Here is an 18,570-nt window from a genome sequence, read left to right as displayed (position 1 = left end):
TAATTAGCCTGTTTATTTCAGTTGCATGCAGATAAACGTGAGGATAAATGATGAAAATAAATGAAGATAAATATCTGGCTGTTCAATTAAGACAAAAGAAATGCTAGCGTATAAGTGGAGGGAGAGTAAATAACACCTATTTTATCTCTGGAAGTCATCAGTCTCTGTACTATGAAGTCCCCATTAGGTGTTTATGCTACTGGTTGCCATAGTAATAACATTTTTAGTGAGTTGCTCAACTAGCATTGTACTTAACAACAAATCAGTTTTCTCGCTAAAATGAAACATTCTGGAGGGAGATGTTGGTGTTTGTATAGAAAATTCAGCAATGTATAACTGCAAAGTGTCCTATTTCATATATCATATTTGCATACAGTTCAACTCGTGTTGCTAGTATCCAACGGATGTTGTTATCATGTCGCCGGAAGTCGCTAGCTCTCACTGAACATGAGCGATCTGGGTCACTTTGTCACTGCGTGTCGCTTTATGTGTGAATGTACAGTAGCATTAGTCTGTTCCTCTGGTAACTGACACACTGCATTGGCTGAGCTGTATTACTGGAAAATGGAATTACTGGATTTTAATTTAATTAATTTAATTAATGGTATTACTGGAAAACACTCTTCTTTTAGTGCAGTGCTCTTTCAGTTTAGTCATCGTTTTCACATTTTTACCTTCAGATCTTTACCTTTTATGGAGTTTTGTGGGAGAAATAATAATCCCCTGTTTGACCTTGAGCTTTTGCATTGAAGTTATACAAGTATGAAGAACATTGTCTGACTGACAAATTCATTTAGACTGACCAATATGGGCAGGGTTTCTAGTGTACAGTGTCTATCTACACTATATTGGCAAAAGTTTTGGGACGACTGCCTTTACATGCACGTGAAATTTAAAGAATTCTTACTCTGTAGGGTTTTATCTGGAGTTCGCCCACCCTTTGTATCTATCACAGCCTCAACTCTTCTGGGAAGGATTTCCACAAGGTTATGAGTGTGTTTATTAGACTTTTTTGACCATTCCTCTAGAGACACATTTGTGAGGTCAGGTACTGATGTTGGAAGAGAAAGCCTGGCTCGCAGTCTCCGCTCTAATTCATCCCAAAGGTGTTCTATAACTTTGTTATAATAACACTAACAGTTGAACGTGGAATAGTTACAGTAGTAGTGAGGAAATTTCATAAATGGATGTATTGCATAGGTGGCAACCTACCACGCTTGAATTCATTGAGCTTCTGTTTGTGGAAGCAGTCTGCATGGCTTAGTGATTGATTTTATACACATTTAACCATGGAAGTGATTGGAACACCTGAATTCAATGATTTGGAAGGGTGTCCCAAAACCTTTGGCAATATAATCAATGTAGTACTACATTTTTGTCTTCTAATCTCATGTACAGTTGTATCCAGATGCCAGAAACCTAAAACTGAATTTTATCCTTTTCCACACTGCTGTGTGTTTTGATATATTATTCTGGCTGCTTTGTCAAACACAGAACAGTCAGTCGCAGTTGTTCTGATGCAACCCAGTGAAAGAGAGTGAGTCCAGTCACTCTCCATCAGAGAAAACCCTGCTCTGACTACCAAGTGACTGCCCGTGCTCGCTGACCTCATTCTTCTCGCAAATGCTGCTAACCATCTGTTTGCATCTTAAACCCTAAGTGCCAATGAATACCTAATTATTATGCAAAACAATTATTATTATTACTGGTGCATCATTCCCCTGATTTTATAATATTGGCACACAGTGTTTTTTCATGCTAAAGGTCTGATAAGTTTATGGAGTGCTAATCGTCAAAAGAGATGAGTAGTTACACTTGAAATACTCGACATGGTGCAATTCTACAGAGATCAGTGTTTAGCCCCAAGCGAGCAGGACATCCAGCTGAGACGCCGGTATGAGTTCTCAGCATGGGGGTGTATTCCACCTAAAAAAAAAGGATACCAAAAATATTCCTTCAACACACACCACAAATCACACACAACAGTAGCGACAGTAAACCCGTGCCAGGGAACGATCGCAGGTTTCTTATAATCAAAAAAATCCTAGGGCTAAAAGACATTATCATGGATTAATTAGCATGGTTTTAATCCACATAAATCTCCAACAGCTCTAAGCATCCACTAAAGCAACACTAAAGCTAAAACCGTGTAGAGGAAATGCTTATTACAGCAGGCTCACACTGAGTTGCACCGGTTTAATGCTTTCATTCATATTTTAAGTCTGTTTAAGGTCAGACATCTGACCCACACAACCTACCACTAATCCCTTGGGTTCTTTCGTGGCTTGTCATTGGCTTATTCATGTTCTTTCACTTCCGGTCTAGCGCATGAATGTTAACTAAGACGGAGTGCACACACCTAGAGGAAGCCCAGCCAGGTGTAAACACGCTGCTGCTGTTTGCTTTAGACCTCAGGAATCTGGGCTATGTGCTGACGCCGTTTCACATATAGAACCCTGAGGTGTCGAGTACACACCACGTGGAACTGTGCTTCATCATTCACGCGTGAAAAAATTGTTCAGACGTGACTTCTTATGCCTCGTTATATGTCCAAACCCTAGGGCTTCATTTAAAGTAACTGCAGTAAGAACAATGGGAAATGCTGAACTAATATTATGATAGGAAAAGGAAGGAATTCTCCATAGTACTGAGCTGTGCAACATGGTACAGTGTTAACACACGCCTGTTAATGAAACAAAGATTTCAATTGCCTGCGGTAAAGACTCTCCTGTTCTAACACAGTCTGAAAAGCTGAATCAAGCAAATACACCATTTTTTTTACTGCAATTTTTTTTTTGTCTGGCTGCCAAAACTCCTCTCATCATTTAAAGTTAATTATTTTGACTTTTCAAACATCATTAAAAAGTACATTCTTTTTGAACGGCCCATTCTTTATCATGTAATAACCCTTTTAAATAAATTACTACCTATATTAGGATTGTTTTATTAGCCAAATTATTATTAGGACTTCATATGAACCAACATTACACCACAGTGCATTGTGGGATTGTTCTGCCTTAGTGCTTATATAATAATTTTTCATTAGAATTGAGAAACGCATATTTATCACTCGCTATCTTTTTTTTGTCTAATTGCTTGTTATTTTCAAGCAACTGTGACTTTTTTAATCTTACAATCGCAAAATTTCTCATATTGTCTAAAAAAAATCCTGCAATGGCAGTAAACATTACAATATCATGACGTTTTATATTCCAATTAATTGATAATGTGAAACAACTGAGACAAACTGTTTCTGTTTCCAATATTCACACCACCACAAAACAGCTATATGCAGAAGTGGGCTGTGGGCAGAGGTGTGAGTGCCTCCAGGGATAAGGCTCTGGGATACTGTTCAGTAGATCAGGAGTTCAAGCCCCAGCACCCATAAAGCTACCACTGTTGGGTGCTTGAGCAAGGCTCTTAACCCTCTCTGCTCCAGGAGTCCTGTATCCTGTCTAATCCTGTGCTCTGACAAGCTGGAATATGCAAAGAAAAGTATTTCACTGTGCTGTAATGTCTATATGTCAAATAAAGACATAACTTACTGTATATTACCTAACAGTTTGTAAAGAAGTAATACAACCTAACTGAAGTATTCTTCTCAGCTGGAACTGGCTAGATACAAAACCACAACTGTGACATATTAACCCAGGCAGGAAGAACCTGTGTTGTATTTCCTCATATGTGCCAAAAAAACATAAAAAAAAAATGTTTCCATAATATTTACTTAAACTTACTTAAACTAAAACAGTTTTTTTCCATACAAATAAAGTAAATGGTGATATCAAACCCAAAGACATCTCATACTGAAAGACAACAGTGTCCTGACTCTAGATCAGACGGATAGACAGACAGACAGTCAGTCAGACAGACAGACAGACAGATAGCTAGATACTTTATTGATCCTGGAATAAATGGCTGCAAAAACACTTCTTCGTCATACTTCTACTGTTATCATAATGTAGCTTTGAGTTTTGTTTGTACATTTTTTTTTAAAAATGTCACTTGAAGCTTATTTATAAATGTTATTTATAAATGTCCATAAACAGAGCTTACAGATTTAATTACACACCATCAGACTGTGACAGTACAGTCACTGCAATGTAGGAAGGCTAGGCATGTTCCATATCGGTAAGATTTCAGCTTCCTTAGACCCTCATTCAATCCCTATGTTTACAGAACGATGCGTATTCCCACAGCGAGCAGCAGAGCTGATATTATTATAGAAAGTAATAAAGTTTTGGAGCTATTTATCCAGATTCCTACCCCCATATACTTCACATTACATATACTGTAAGAAAACTGTAGAGAAATCTCCTTTTTTTTGTCTGTTTTTACCGAAAGACTAGATTGTCATTAGCATGTAACTCTTTACTTGGATAGCAAGCTGTTTTGCGTGAATGTCTCCTAAGCTTTTTCAATATGACGAATATTCCACAGGCACGACAGCATGACGTGACATTTCCAAGATTACTGTAAACAGGAGACGGAGCGAACACAGACCTTTTTAAAGAGGCGAATGACGTCCTCGCTGATCTGAGCCAGGCGGACGATGACGTTGTTCGTGTAGATGTCGTTGAGAGTGGCGTGGTCACGGCTTTCTCTCCGAGTCTGATTCAAAACCAGGTACCAGCAGTTCACTGAAGACAGGAGGTGCTGGTCTTTCCTGCACATGAGAAACAAAGACAGAAGCAGGGGAAGTTTATATGGATGTGCTCCGACAGCTAGGTCTATTATTCAGACTGTTTGAAGTATTGATCTTTAAACAGTTATATTAGAGAAACAATAACGATTTACCCTCAACTCCTTTTATTGACTTTAATAAGCTCCACATCTAGTTCACTGTGGGTATTTTTATATAAACACTGTTTATGTACAACATAATGGCAAAAAAATAAATTGAAACTGTGACTAAATACACAATGGGAATATTAACGGGACATTCTGTGATTTGCTACTTGATTGTAGTTTTATGTTTTTACTGTGTGAAAAGAATCAGTCACATCTTTATGTGATTATCTTGGCTAATTAAAGTCTAAACCTGACAAAACAACCTCGAACTTACTAAGCAATACACACACTCTCTCTGTGCAGCTCAGGAATCTGTTTATTGTCTGGATCTGTCAGAGAACAGAAAACGCAGTCGCTTTTAATTAACATTGTTTGGAAAAATCACGGTTTCAATGCCTAGTCCCATTTTCTTTAAAAGGGCTATTACAGGCTGCCATTCTTCCCTTACAGCATAAATAAAGACTAAAAGGGACGTTTCTCAGCATCCTTGAATACTGACGCTACACAACACACCTGAACACATGCATTTAAATGCAAACATGATGTATGGTAGCTCATCGATTACTTAATACCTTAACACTGACAATCATAATGACCCTGAACCAGAGGAAGAGTGAAAGCATCCTGAAATGATCCTAATCTTCTTTCATGGCCTTAAGCTTTCACTAACCACTAGTACCACCAGCACCACTTCCCCCTTCCCTGTCCTCCATCTCAGCCCTATCTCCTTTCCCAATCAATCAACAAGCCTGAGGATGAAGAAAGAAACGCTCGGACGAGAGGAGAATCATGAAAAGGACAGAGACAGCTGGGTGAGATTTCAGATAAGGGGAGCAGTAGAAGCAATTACTTTGGGGAATAAGACGAAGGAGAAATCTGTAGCATCACCCCTTTTGGAAAGTAGCAGATGCTAAGCATCATGCCTTTAATCTCTTACACTTGGGCTACACCACAAGATTTAGACAATATTATCACAAATGTTGAAAACATCAGAGACCCAGATATTGTGACCGATTTTAAAGATTTCCTGTCCTTTAGTCAACAAAGCGCCATATTAATGTAACATGAGGTTAAATGATGCAAGATTCAATTGTAAAAAAAAGTCCACAGTTGGGGTCAAAATACAACCAGACTGCATAAAATGAGGTTAATCTATAATCAAAACACGAAAACAGATTCACAAAGAACAAAGATCACTGGAACTAGAAGCGAGGCTCAGAACTTAACAAGATAAATAAGATGAAAAGACTCAACACAAAGGAACAGACACAACCGCAAAGAATAAAACAAATAAATCGGACACAGAACAGGTGAACACAGAGTCAACGTAAGATAAACAAAAACAAAAAACTTCACATAAGAGTTGCTCTTTGTAATGGTGAGAAATGTACCAACAACTGAGAGGGCAGATTCCTGACAACTAAAACATTATTCTCAAACAACACACATTTTCAACTTAAGGTCAGGACTAAAATAAATGTGATGGACAACAGTTCAGTTCAGTTTTCACGTGTCTTGATGCACAGAGATAAATGTTCCATCCGTCCCTCCAGTCACTACACTGCTTATCTTAACGAGTTGTGGGAAACCAAGAGTCTATTCTAGGAGACTCGGGGCACAAGGCAGGATGCCGTTCAATCACCCAGCTCAGCTGCACACAGTCAATCAAACACTACAGACAATTTAGATTTATGCCAATCAGCCTACAGTGCATGTCTTTGGACTGGGAAAACCAGAGGAATCCTGGGACAAACAACATGGGGAGAACATGCAATCTCCACATTTACACACACAGGAATCAAACCCACAACCCTGGAGATGTGCTGCAAATGTGCTAAGCCAGCGTGCCCCCTGTCATAAATACTCTCACTCACTCATTTTCTACCACTTATCCGAACTACCTCGGGTCACGGGGAGCCTGTGCCTCAGGCGTCATATCTCAGGCGTCATCGGGCATCAAGGCAGGATACACCCTGGACGGAGTGCCAACCCATCGCAGGGCACACACACACACTCATTCACTCACACAATCACACACTACGGACAATTTTCCAGAGATGCCAATCAACCTACCATGCATGTCTTTGGACCAGGGGAGGAAACCGGAGTACCCGGAGGAAACCCGGGGAGAACATGCAAACTCCACACACACAAGGCGGAGGCGGGAATCGAATGTCATAAATACTAATTATGTTAAATATTAAGCGAGTCTTTATATCATCGTGTCCAAGACTTGACTGTAAGCAGACTTCAGGGATTAATACAGGATTTCACACAACAATGGATATCCTGGGAAGATAATCAATTTTGACCAAGCTTTGAGTAAATGTTTATTTTTAAAGGAAACAGAGCTTCCTTGGCAATCACGGTATGATAACTTAAAACGGTGGGTGAGGTGAAAATGCTGGTGTGTTTGCTATTTTGGTTGAGGGCAAATTTTTCTTTACTGCATGTATTCAACATTGTCTTGATTGACACGAAAACCCTGAATTTCACCCTGACACACTGTGGTTTCATTTAACCATCTGAAAGTGGCACTGGAATTAATATTAAATGCACATTAGAATCTTGAAAGTCACAATCGCACAAAACTTACAGCAATTGTTAGTTACGTCTGATGTCTATATATCTGTGTGCAATAGCTGTATTAAATCCTCATCTCTGAATACGAGCCTTTGCACATGACTACACACAAACGCTTGTTAACAATGTGACACTGTCTGTATTCCTCATTGATTTTTCCTCTTCAATGCCTTTCGATATCACTATTAGCCTGACGACTGTATACTTAACCCCTTCTGTGTTCAGGATAAAAATGATCTGTGACACAACCACTAAAGTTAAAAGGAACATAAAAATCAATTTTGGTCACGTAGCAAGGTTTGAAACACGGAGACTTGGTCGCAAACAATCAAAAATACAAGACAGTAAACAGACAGATGTCAAAAACTTCAAATAAGCTATAGCTCTGGCTTAATGAGGATAACAAATGGGAAACAAGAAACAAGGCTCTGTATGGTGCAATCGCGAGGATACGTCACTGATGCGCAAAATCCGGAACACAAGCATTTAAACACCTTAACAAATCAAAGGACCAAACAAAACACGTGAGAACACGCAAGATACAAAATCAGGGAACAACAACAACTAAACAGGGGCGGAGTCAGGACTTGAATCAAAACAAAGCTATGTGTTTTACCAAGCAAACAAAAGAAGTGCGAGGCAGAGAATCGTTTTTAAAAATTACCAAAAATATACAACGCTGTATTGTTGTGCTATGTATTTGAACCCATGATGTAGTTTGTTTTGTTACAACTTACATCTGGAATGAGGAGGACGTGGTGTGACTAGAGCCTCTGTTTGCACATTTTACACTGAGGCCAAGTGAATTGCTTTGTATCTCACATAATATTCACGCTACGTGAAGACAGGTAAAAAAAGAAAATCCTGTGCAGAAGATCGTGGGACTGAGAGAGTTTTCTCAGAGAGAAAAAAAAACAGGTAATAAGAAGAGATTTTCTCAACTTGGAAAAGGAATTGTTGTCAGATGGCAGTTAATCAAACTGTTGGTTGTTCCACATGACCAGATGTCGAGTTTTATAGTCCAGTATTCCAAACCCATAACAGACTCCAAAACAAGCAGGACATGACAGGAAGCTTCTTGCACTGCACCACGCTCCCTCAGATCCACCAGCAGTGCTCAACAGCTCCCAACATCTCTCAGGGTACAAGGCAAGGATGCTTCAAGATTGTTCTATGTCCTCAAACTCAGGAAGTGAAAATAAACTGCCGTGGTTATCTGAATAGCTGAATCACTAACTGTCTACGCATGAAGACTAATAATTATATCCTGATGTGCGGTTTGTCTTCGTGCACTAACTCCTCTCTAAACGGTTTTAGCTTGATGTCATTAAATCTTAGTCACTGACATTTCAACCAACCATAAGGATGTTTCTTCGGGACACTACAATGCTCTTCTGTAAAATGGACAAATAAAAATTGAAACACAAATACACCTGGGTTGACGATGTTATTAAATGTAAACTTCATTTAATTAAAATTTTGAATTGTTTATAAAATATACAGGTTTCAAAACTACTAAAATATCTGTAAAAATGTAATATATCAAGCTGATTATATGCAGAACTATAACACTGAATGTAGACTGTAAAGTCAAAGGTATGTGGACACCTGAGCAAAACCAATTCCAAAACCATGGGTCATCTTTTTAATGCTATAACAGTCTCTGCTCTTCTGTCCACCGAATTTTGGAGTGTGGCTGTGGTGATTTGTGCTCATTAACCCACGCGAGCATTAGAGAGACCAGGCTGAGAAGTCCTGATGCAGAAGAACTGAATGAGATTGAGAAGAATTCAGGTTCTTCAACACCAACCTTGGAACACTGTGTCTTTATAGACTGTGCTTTGTACACAGAGGCATTGTCATTGTGGAAGAGATTTTGTCAGGAACGACCGAATAGGACCTGAATGCAGAACACTGACTAGAGATGGAATTAAGCATCTTTATTAAATCAAATTAAATTAAAGAGGTAGAGACAGAAAACATGGTAAGGGAACAGTTCAATAACTAAAATCCCAGGCAACAGCACAATATGGGGGAAGGCATAAGTCACAAAACGTCCAATAATCCAAGCACAGGCAGGAACAGAAACATGGAGCAGGCAGAAAGAACAACAGGAGAACAGGCAGGGTCAAACCAGGCAGACAAGTATAGTGTACAAGCGTAGCACAGGCAGAATCAGCAACGGAAGAAGATGCGGTGCCAAACCAGGCAGAAAGGAGCAAAGTGAATGAGGGATGACTTAACAGGAGCACAAGGCAGGCTGAAGAGGTCATTTGGTGAATACAAAGAACTTGTGGCGTGCTTATATAGCGATGCGACGTACAAAATTTCGGCTGCCTGGAAGTGCTTCTCCAAGATGGCTGCTGGAAGTCACAACGCAAAACCAGAAGTAAAGGTTGGAACGTGGGGATGCACTTATTTCCAGGGATTTCAGGACAGCGTAACAGATATTGCGTCATCGGGTAGGCGTGGCCTATTTGATAATATACCCTAACCATAACCGTAGTTTTTGGTTGTTTATTTGTTTTCGAAAACAGCTTAACTGTAAGATAATAAAGCATAATAGATATAAAATATAAAATCTACCTGTATGACTGTTTTGTCCTTCATTATCCATCGTAGGTATGCTCTTTTTTTTGAAAGAAGGCGTTTTCCAAGACCTCCAGAAACCACGGCCACTTTACGTCGTGGTAACGAAACCCCTGAAATTTAGTGAATGCCGTGGAACCTGCTGACAGATTTGGGTCTCTAACCTGTTCCTTACCTATTTTCCGTAAAAAGAAATCTTAAATTTACATTATACAAAGACATTCTAGACATTTGTGTGTCTCTAAGATCCATTAAGGAATGTTAGGGTCAGGTGTTCACATACTTTTGACCATATAAACAGTACTATATTCTAAGCTGTACATAAACACGGAAGAAGTGTTTCTGTACACTGCAATGATAAAAATGCATCTGAACAAAACAGATATAAACATTTAGGTTACAAAGCGATGCTATAATTGTACAATCCATGATATTAGGCAAGCATACTGTTGAGAAAATTGTGTTTCAGCCATCACATCCACCGCAGTCACGATGTCACAGCCAAACACCAAAACTTCACGGCTTAAGCACCAGAGATTTGTTTCAGAAGTTATAACCAAGAAGGGATTATTTTCTTCACTGTGTACATATAGTTCAGTTCAGAACTAGGTCACTCTCAGTTCTGAGCCTCAGGCTACAACTCGACAACTCAACTGAGCAACCGGGTCTTCTGATGTGCGGTGACATTATGTCTCACTTTCTGCTTCTCACGTTAACTCCTTCCAAGTCTTAAGAACATGATATTCCAGTTGAGAGAAAAATAGTAGAAATAGCATCTTAAACAGATTACAGTTGGATGTAGAATATGTTCCTTACAGTAAACTCTACTTGTAAGAATCAAAGCAGAAAAAACAATTGGTGAATCCCAGTATATTCTACACACTTTTGAATTATTTGGCCGCATATGTGTTTCTTCCCAAAACTGGTGCCACAAATTTTAGAGCACACAACTGTATAGGATAACCTTCATTGGGTTCAATTTCCTTTACTGGACCTTATAGGAGCAAGCGATCTCCTCAAACATGCTGCTGTTGGTGTCAAAGAACCTAAATGCCCTTAACAGAGCTTTCAACAGTGGGGCATGTGGTAGCCTAGTGGTAAAAGTGTTGGGCTACCAATCGAAAGGTTGTAAATTCGATCCCAGGTCCACCAAGCTGCCACTGTTGGGCCCCTGAGCAAGGCCCCTAACCCTCAATTGCTCAGCTGTATAAGCTGTACGTTTGACGATATAGTGTACATAATATGTGCTGTAGACTGAGTATAATTATGTTGTGTAGTGTTCATTAAATGTTAGATTTGCTGTTTAATTTTGTATGTCAGTGTATTTAGTGTATCATATTCCCAATGATAATAAGTTGTTGCTCATTTCCCAAACACCCTCAAGCACAATCAGATACCGTACATTTAGATTAGAAAAAAGTCACATAAATTACCTGAACAAAAAAAATGGCACAGCAAACTGTATCTCTGACCACACATACCTTCTGCATGTACTTCCGTTCAAAACCCATGAAAAGCCTTTCATTCAAAAATATGTGGAAACTCAAAGGCAACTGATCAACATTTATTTAAATGTTTAAAATCGTCATGAATCAGCTTAAGAGATGTGAAAAAACAGTTGGAAAAGTGAATAGTATGTGACTAAGACCATAATGTGCCGCTGAACAGTGAATGCTTCTTACGAGCTGCTAATGTAGAGCAATGGCCTCACTGCCTCCCAGCACATACCACTGAAGCTCTAGAAGAGCAAATGCCCTTATCTCATTTATACAGCTGAAAAATTGAGGGTTTTGCTCAGGGGCCCAACAGGGCTAGCTTGATGGCCTTGGGATTCAAACTCACAACCTTTTGATCATTAGTCCAACACCTTAACCAATGAGCTACTACTTCCCCCTGAATAGACACTTGTAAATGGTAAGGTACTAACCACTGCATACACAAGACCTGGTGTTTTGGAGATGCTCTGACCCAGTCGTCTAGATATCAAAATTTTGCCCGTGTCAGAATCTCTCAGATCCCCACACCTGCCCAAACCACATAGACTGACTGGGAAGATGCAAGAGTAATGCTTGTTATTTAGGATACTGAGTACTTAATAAAGGAGCTTTAAAGAGATAGCTTTGATTCGTCTATGTATCAATCACTTTTTACATCCCTCTCACTGGGGTCTGGAAATTCAGCTGAATAGGACAACAAAACGTCCTAGTTCCAGTTCCCTGAACTTCTTTCACTGAACTCATTTATACAAGATCTAATTTTATTAAGAGAAACAAAGGACTGCAATTATCTGTTTTTAGCCCAGGTCTGTCCTGGTTTAGATAGTTATTGAGGGCAACAGGTTAGCTATTAAACTCTGAGCTCTGATGCAGCTGCTTATTTTAACATGTCAGGTGATTTTACTAACTTGGTGATGTCACACATACAAATGCACAGATGTTAGACAGATGTTCTTTTACACATATGAGCACACGTGCATCTACACACACACACAGAGAGGCCAGCAGCATTCGATCACCAAAGCACCTCACTGCTTCCATTACAGAGGCAGACCAACAGCCTGTGGGAATATGATGACCACCAGAGCACATGATTTAACAGCCTTCTTGTGTGTGTCTTTGTGTGTGTGCAAGTATGTGTGTATGTGTGTGCATGCATGAGTGTGTCTGTATGTGTGTGTCTTTGTGTGTGTGTCTTTGTGTGTGTGCAAGTATGTGTGCATTTGTGTGAGTGTGTGTGTGGTGTGTGCTGTGTGTGTGTTTGGTGTGTGTGTGGTGTGTGAGTGTGTGTGTGTGTGGTGTGGGTGTGTGTGTGTGTGTGTGTGTGAGTGTGTGTGAGTGTGTGTGAGTGTGTGTAATCTGAGTCAGGTGTATTTAGTGAAGAGCTGAAAGCAGGCATATGAAGCTGCTTAGAGAAATACCTTACTGCTGAAACTCCGGTCTGTCTGCACACACACACACACACACACACACACACACACACACACACTCATACACAGAGCACTTCTTAAAAGTGAGAAGTATGAAATAACTCACAATGGGGAGAGCTGTGTAGGAAAATGATCAGTGGTGTGATGCAGCCTCTTACCATCTCAATGTTCATTATTTTTTATTCATTCATTCATTCATTTTCTACCGCTTATCCGAACTACCTCGGGTCACGGGGAGCCTGTGCCTATCTCAGGCGTCATCGGGCATCAAGGCAGGATACACCCTGGACGGAGTGCCAACCCATCGCAGGGCACACACACACACACTCATTCACTCACGCAATCACGCACTAGGGACAATTTTCCAGACATGCCAATCAACCTACCATGCATGTCTTTGTACCGGGGGAGGAAACCGGAGTACCCGGAGGAAACCCCCAAGGCACGGGGAGAACATGCAAACTCCACACACACAAGGTGGAGGCGGGAATCGAACCCCGACCCTGTAGGTGTGAGGCGAACGTGCTAACCACTAAGCCACCGTGCCTCCCCATTATTTTTTAATCCTTATTTATTTATTTATGATGAATAAATAAATAATCATGACATATCATCATTACATCATGACATACGTTTTATCCATTTATCGTCACATTTATTGCTGTGCTATAACAAAAAAAAAAACAAGTAAGTTCCTGCTATTACTGATTGTCATTACAACTATAATGTGTCCTTCCCACAAGAGTCTCTCCTTCTTCTCTCTGAAACCACAAATCCCTCCATCCTGAAGAAGATGGAAAATATAAAGTTATAGCTTTATCACTGAATGTTACAAAGCCCTGATATTGGAAGTTCTTTCCAAAAATCTCCTCACAGAAACCTGCACCTCAAGAATAACACACTTTTTTTTTTCATCTGTCACACAAGTTACTGTAGAAACAATAACATATTAAACAAGCGCCCTGATACAAGCCACAATTCCGGTGAGAGCTGTGCAGGAAATTGTCATTCAGATTCAAGAATTCGACAGTGATTTATTATTTTTTTGTTAATCATCATTTAAATGGTTAAAAAATAAACCAGTGTGTTACAGTACGTGTTACTGTGAGCACAAGTGTTATAAAAGTGCAGCTGATTCCTTTGATAAAGCCAAAATCCTATGGTTAATTATTTCTATACAGATTATCTCATCATGTCATATCCTCCAACTGAGCAGTAATTTGGTGCCTTCGTTTAAAACAAATAGAAGACATGTTCATGTGAACATTATTATGCAAAAGCACATCCGTCTCAGAGGAGACGTGAGCAGATGTACAGACGTCTAATCCGATTCTACATGGATGCTTGACGACAAGCTTTTTATTCTTCTGACTCCATTCAGATGCACCAGCAGTCAGACTGCACTCAAATCAAAACCTCTTTCCTTAAAGCACACTAAATGACAATCCCATCATATAATCATGTCCTTTCCCAACAATTCGGTGGGCTTAACGGTGGTTTAGCATAAGGCAGCTAATCCAGTCTCATGTAGCTTGCTCGAGTTTATCCTCTTAAAGTGAAGAGAAACAAAGGGTGAATCAGTCACAGGGCACATGCACTGTGATGTTACTGCAAGTCCAGCCATTTAACAGAGCCTAAAATGCTCTGCCTGTTATTTGGTTATGTTACATAGGTTCCCTTTCTCCACACACACACGCACACACACAGAAATTGAGGCCAAAAATGTATGATTGCACTCAGCTGTAGACACAGAGTCTAGTCCAGACAAGTTTAAAGAGGAGAGGATGGAGTGGAGGATGGACACTGACCAAATAGCATTATTTTCTGTCTTTTGCTCGCAGCACAATCAGTCTACTGCAGAAAACACTACATCTCTCTCTCTCTCTCTCTCTCTCTCTCTCTCTCTCTCACACACACACACACACACGCAATTCTGGCATACACTCTCTAGGCCTGCCAGTTTGTGAAGGTTGGAGACCAGACGTATTTAACCAGTGGAGAGACAAAAGAAGAGGATTCTAGTGGTGTGCTATAGCTCAAACAATGTTGCGGTGGTTAGGTTCATTCTGCAGATTAAACACTGGTGTAGGAATTTCCATTCAGACTGCAGATTAAACACTAGTGTAGGGATTAACATTCAGACTGCAGATTAAACACTGGTGTAGGAATTTCCATTCAGGCTGCAGATTAAACAATAGTGTAGGGATTTACATTCAGACTGCAGATTAAACACTGCTGCAGGGATTAACATCCAGACTGCAGATTAAACACTGCTGCAGGGATTAACATTCAGACTGCAGATTAAACACTGCTGCAGGGATTAACATCCAGACTGCAGATTAAACACTGCTGCAGGGATTAACATTCAGACTGCAGATTAAACACTGCTGCTGGGATTTATCTCCAGACTGCAGGTTAAACACTGCTGCTGCTGTAGTGGTGTACTGTCAGATTCCAGATTATATTATGGAGGGGTTGTATTTAATACTTTGTGTTTTATGCTGGCTTTAAGATGTGGGGTTATTGTGTTATGTAATATGTTAAAATAAGCAGGGATAGATAGATAGATAGATAGATAGATAGATAGATAGATAGATAGATAGATAGATAGATAGATAGATAGATAGATAGATAGATAGATAGATAGATAGATAGATAGATAGATAGATAGATAGATAGATAGATAGATAGAATTTTTGTAACACTAACAGAAGACATGAAAAACAGCACTGCTGTACTGCAGGAAGCTCATAAACTCTACTGTGTGCAGGAGTACAGTGGAGCTGAGAGCTTTATTGTCATTCTGGCGGTTTACGTCTATACAATAGGATGAAATAACATTCTCTACAGCCGTGGTGCAGTATATTATAATGAACTGACAACAGCACGCACAAGATAAACCCCAGACAATATGGAGTGCAAATTAGGAAAATGTACACTGCAAACAGACAACAAGATGCAATTCAACACTATAATAGGATATTTTCTATATTTTTAAGCCAGTACTGCAAAGCTTGTGTTGCTTGCATTAACACGACTGTTTTAAAGTCGGTGTTTAGAGTGTTGTTAATTAGATGATGAGTTGATAAATGTGTGAGAGTCCTACAATGTGCAGTGTAAATAATCCAGGTGAAGAATAGTGAGAATCCAGATTACTGAAGCACAGCATTAGGACTGTCCTTCACAATGTACGTGTTTTAATTTACATGATGGATTTCTTGTGATATACAGTACACACTTCCACAGACAGAGGAAACATTAGCAGTGCCTGTGCTTTAGTGCTGCATAAAGCACAGAGGGTGAAAACTGAAAACCTCTCTCTCTCTGTCACCTTCTTTAATCCAGTCTTTAATCTCATCATGATAAATATCCTGAGATGATCATTATGGTTTGTTTTGTAATATGTATAAAATATTAAGCAGCCTGATCATCCCTTCACTGATGAGCTACATAAAACACTGTTTTTTGTGTGTGTGCGTGTGTGTGTTTGCGTGTGTGTGTGTGTTTGTGTTTGCGTGTGTGTGTGTTTGTGTGTGTATTCTACTTTCACCCCACTCCATTCCCAGTCACTCTGTGTGTGTGTGTTCTACTTTCACCTCACTCCAATTCCAGTCACTCTGTGTGTGTGTGTGTGTGTGTGTGTGTGTGTGTGGCAACAACTGATATAATTTTTTCGGCTTTAGAGACTGATAAACTGATATTTTCCAAGTTTAACTGCCAGAGTCTTCTACTCCCGCCTGCTATTTTTGTGTTTTCAGTATATGACAGAAGGAAAATGTTAACGGGAATTAAGGCTATGAGAACATTTATGTTATTGATGTGCAAAACAGTTTGAATGATTGCGAGCTTTAAAGTTTTAGATATTTGTCAGTAATATATTATGGAGTCAGTGTTTTAGAATAAACTCATTTCTTTAACCTGTATATTTGTTTAAAAAAATGTAACTATTAATAATGAACTAATAATAACTAATTAGTAAATAACTAATAAGTTTTGTACTTGCATCTTTTGCCATATAGCTGGTAGATTAGTTAGTGGAAATGTTCTAAAGCATTATTTCTCAAAGAAAAAAACTTTTCAACCCTATATTTCTAGTAGCACAATTGTTTACAATGTTTACAATTAAGAATTGAGACACATTTCTCTGTGAAAAGAATGAAAAACCTATTAGTAGTGTAGCAGAATGTTGTCTATCTGCCCTAAAAAGACAGTTTGTGTATGAGACAAACCAGGACAAAATTAATAACATGGTAAAAACTGTCATCATATGGATGACATTCTGAAAACCTTTTAGTCTGGCTAAGCCATAAGCAGTGCCAGGAGAGTCGAATAGACTGTTAAAATATAATTAATACTGTTACTGATAGGAATAAAATAGACACAAAGACGCAGCATGACACAAACCAGGAAACTGCACTGGAAAATTCTGAGATAATAAAAAAGAAAACAGAACTGCGGCAAAAATAAATAAATAAATAAAATAAAAAAATCAACAGCAAAATCTCTGAAGGTTCAGGCTGAGGGCTGTAGAGACCGGCCAAGTTTCCCCTCGCTGTTGAGTGCAGGGCTACAGGCAGGCTTAGGAAGCACACAACTCTCCTACAGCTGGCCTTAATTACACACAACAAGCCTGCTGCTAGTGCAATAGGTTTCAGCAGGCACACACACACACACACACACACACACACACACACACACACACACACACACACATACACACAGCCACTCGGAAATCATACATATGTGCACACGTGTGCTCAAAGCTGTTGGATTTCCTCACAGACTCTCTTATCTACACAATCTCTTCTCCCCTGCACACAACCAGCGTCTGGGCTGCGTACTGCTCCTTACAGAATCACTTCACTGACTCATCTAATAACTTTCTGCCTTCCTGCCTGAACAATAGCACAACTATTAAAAGCAGTGCTGCCAGGGAAAGTACAAAAGTATCTAATGCTTACTTAAAAAGTCATTAGATGACATCATAGATTCATTTGCATATTTGTTCAATTATCATAAGCATGTGCGTAAACAAAACCTACTACATAAAGAAGGAAGAATGGAATGGAATAGAATAAAGCATAACAAAATAAAAGAGTAGTTTTATCACAACAAAACAAAGGAGGATTGAATAGAACAGAGAAAAAAATAGAATTGTCTTATCAGAACATACAATAACATAACAAAACAGAATAGAGACGATTGCAGTCATTTCGAATTTATATAATAAAAACAGGAGTTTTCTAAGAATAGAATAGAATGGAATAGAATAGAATGTTCTAAAGATGTTCTGTTGTTCAGGGTGCCACAAACTAACTGACTGTATTTACTCTAAATTGATAAATTATTTATTTAATTGAACAGAATTGAATGTCTCTCCTTATGGTGTAAAAAAAAATAAAGAGAACAACAAAGAATAAACTATATTGATCAGTGATTGGCTGATGAGAAACAATGTAGATCAGTGATTGGCTGATGAGAAACAATGTAGATCAGTGATTGGTTGATTAGAAACCATCTTGATCAGTGATTGGTTGATGAGAAAAAATTAACAGTGATTGGTTGATGAGAAACCATCTTGATCAGTGATTGGTTGATGAGAAAAAATGAACAGTGATTGGTGGTTGATGAGAAACAATGTGGATCAAACAAAATGGTGGTGAGTCAATCAAACCTGCACT

At 39.1% G+C, this 18,570-nt stretch overlaps 1 protein-coding gene across 2 annotated transcripts in view; it reads right to left on the bottom strand.

The window, feature by feature from the left end:
* Positions 1–18,570, bottom strand: part of srgap3 (SLIT-ROBO Rho GTPase activating protein 3) — a 109,081-nt gene that overhangs the window by 49,071 nt on the left and 41,440 nt on the right. For both annotated transcript variants that reach the window (XM_060867967.1, XM_060867966.1), the window contains exon 3: positions 4,504–4,666. In XM_060867967.1, coding sequence (XP_060723950.1) covers positions 4,504–4,666 — 163 coding nt within the window. The remainder of the gene's footprint in view (positions 1–4,503; positions 4,667–18,570) is intronic.

This window comes from Tachysurus vachellii, chromosome 4, assembly GCF_030014155.1.
Source record: "Tachysurus vachellii isolate PV-2020 chromosome 4, HZAU_Pvac_v1, whole genome shotgun sequence".
Classification (NCBI taxonomy): Eukaryota; Metazoa; Chordata; class Actinopteri; order Siluriformes; family Bagridae; genus Tachysurus; species Tachysurus vachellii.
Note: the sequence above shows the minus strand (reverse complement) of the source record. Positions and strands in the feature narration are given on the sequence as shown.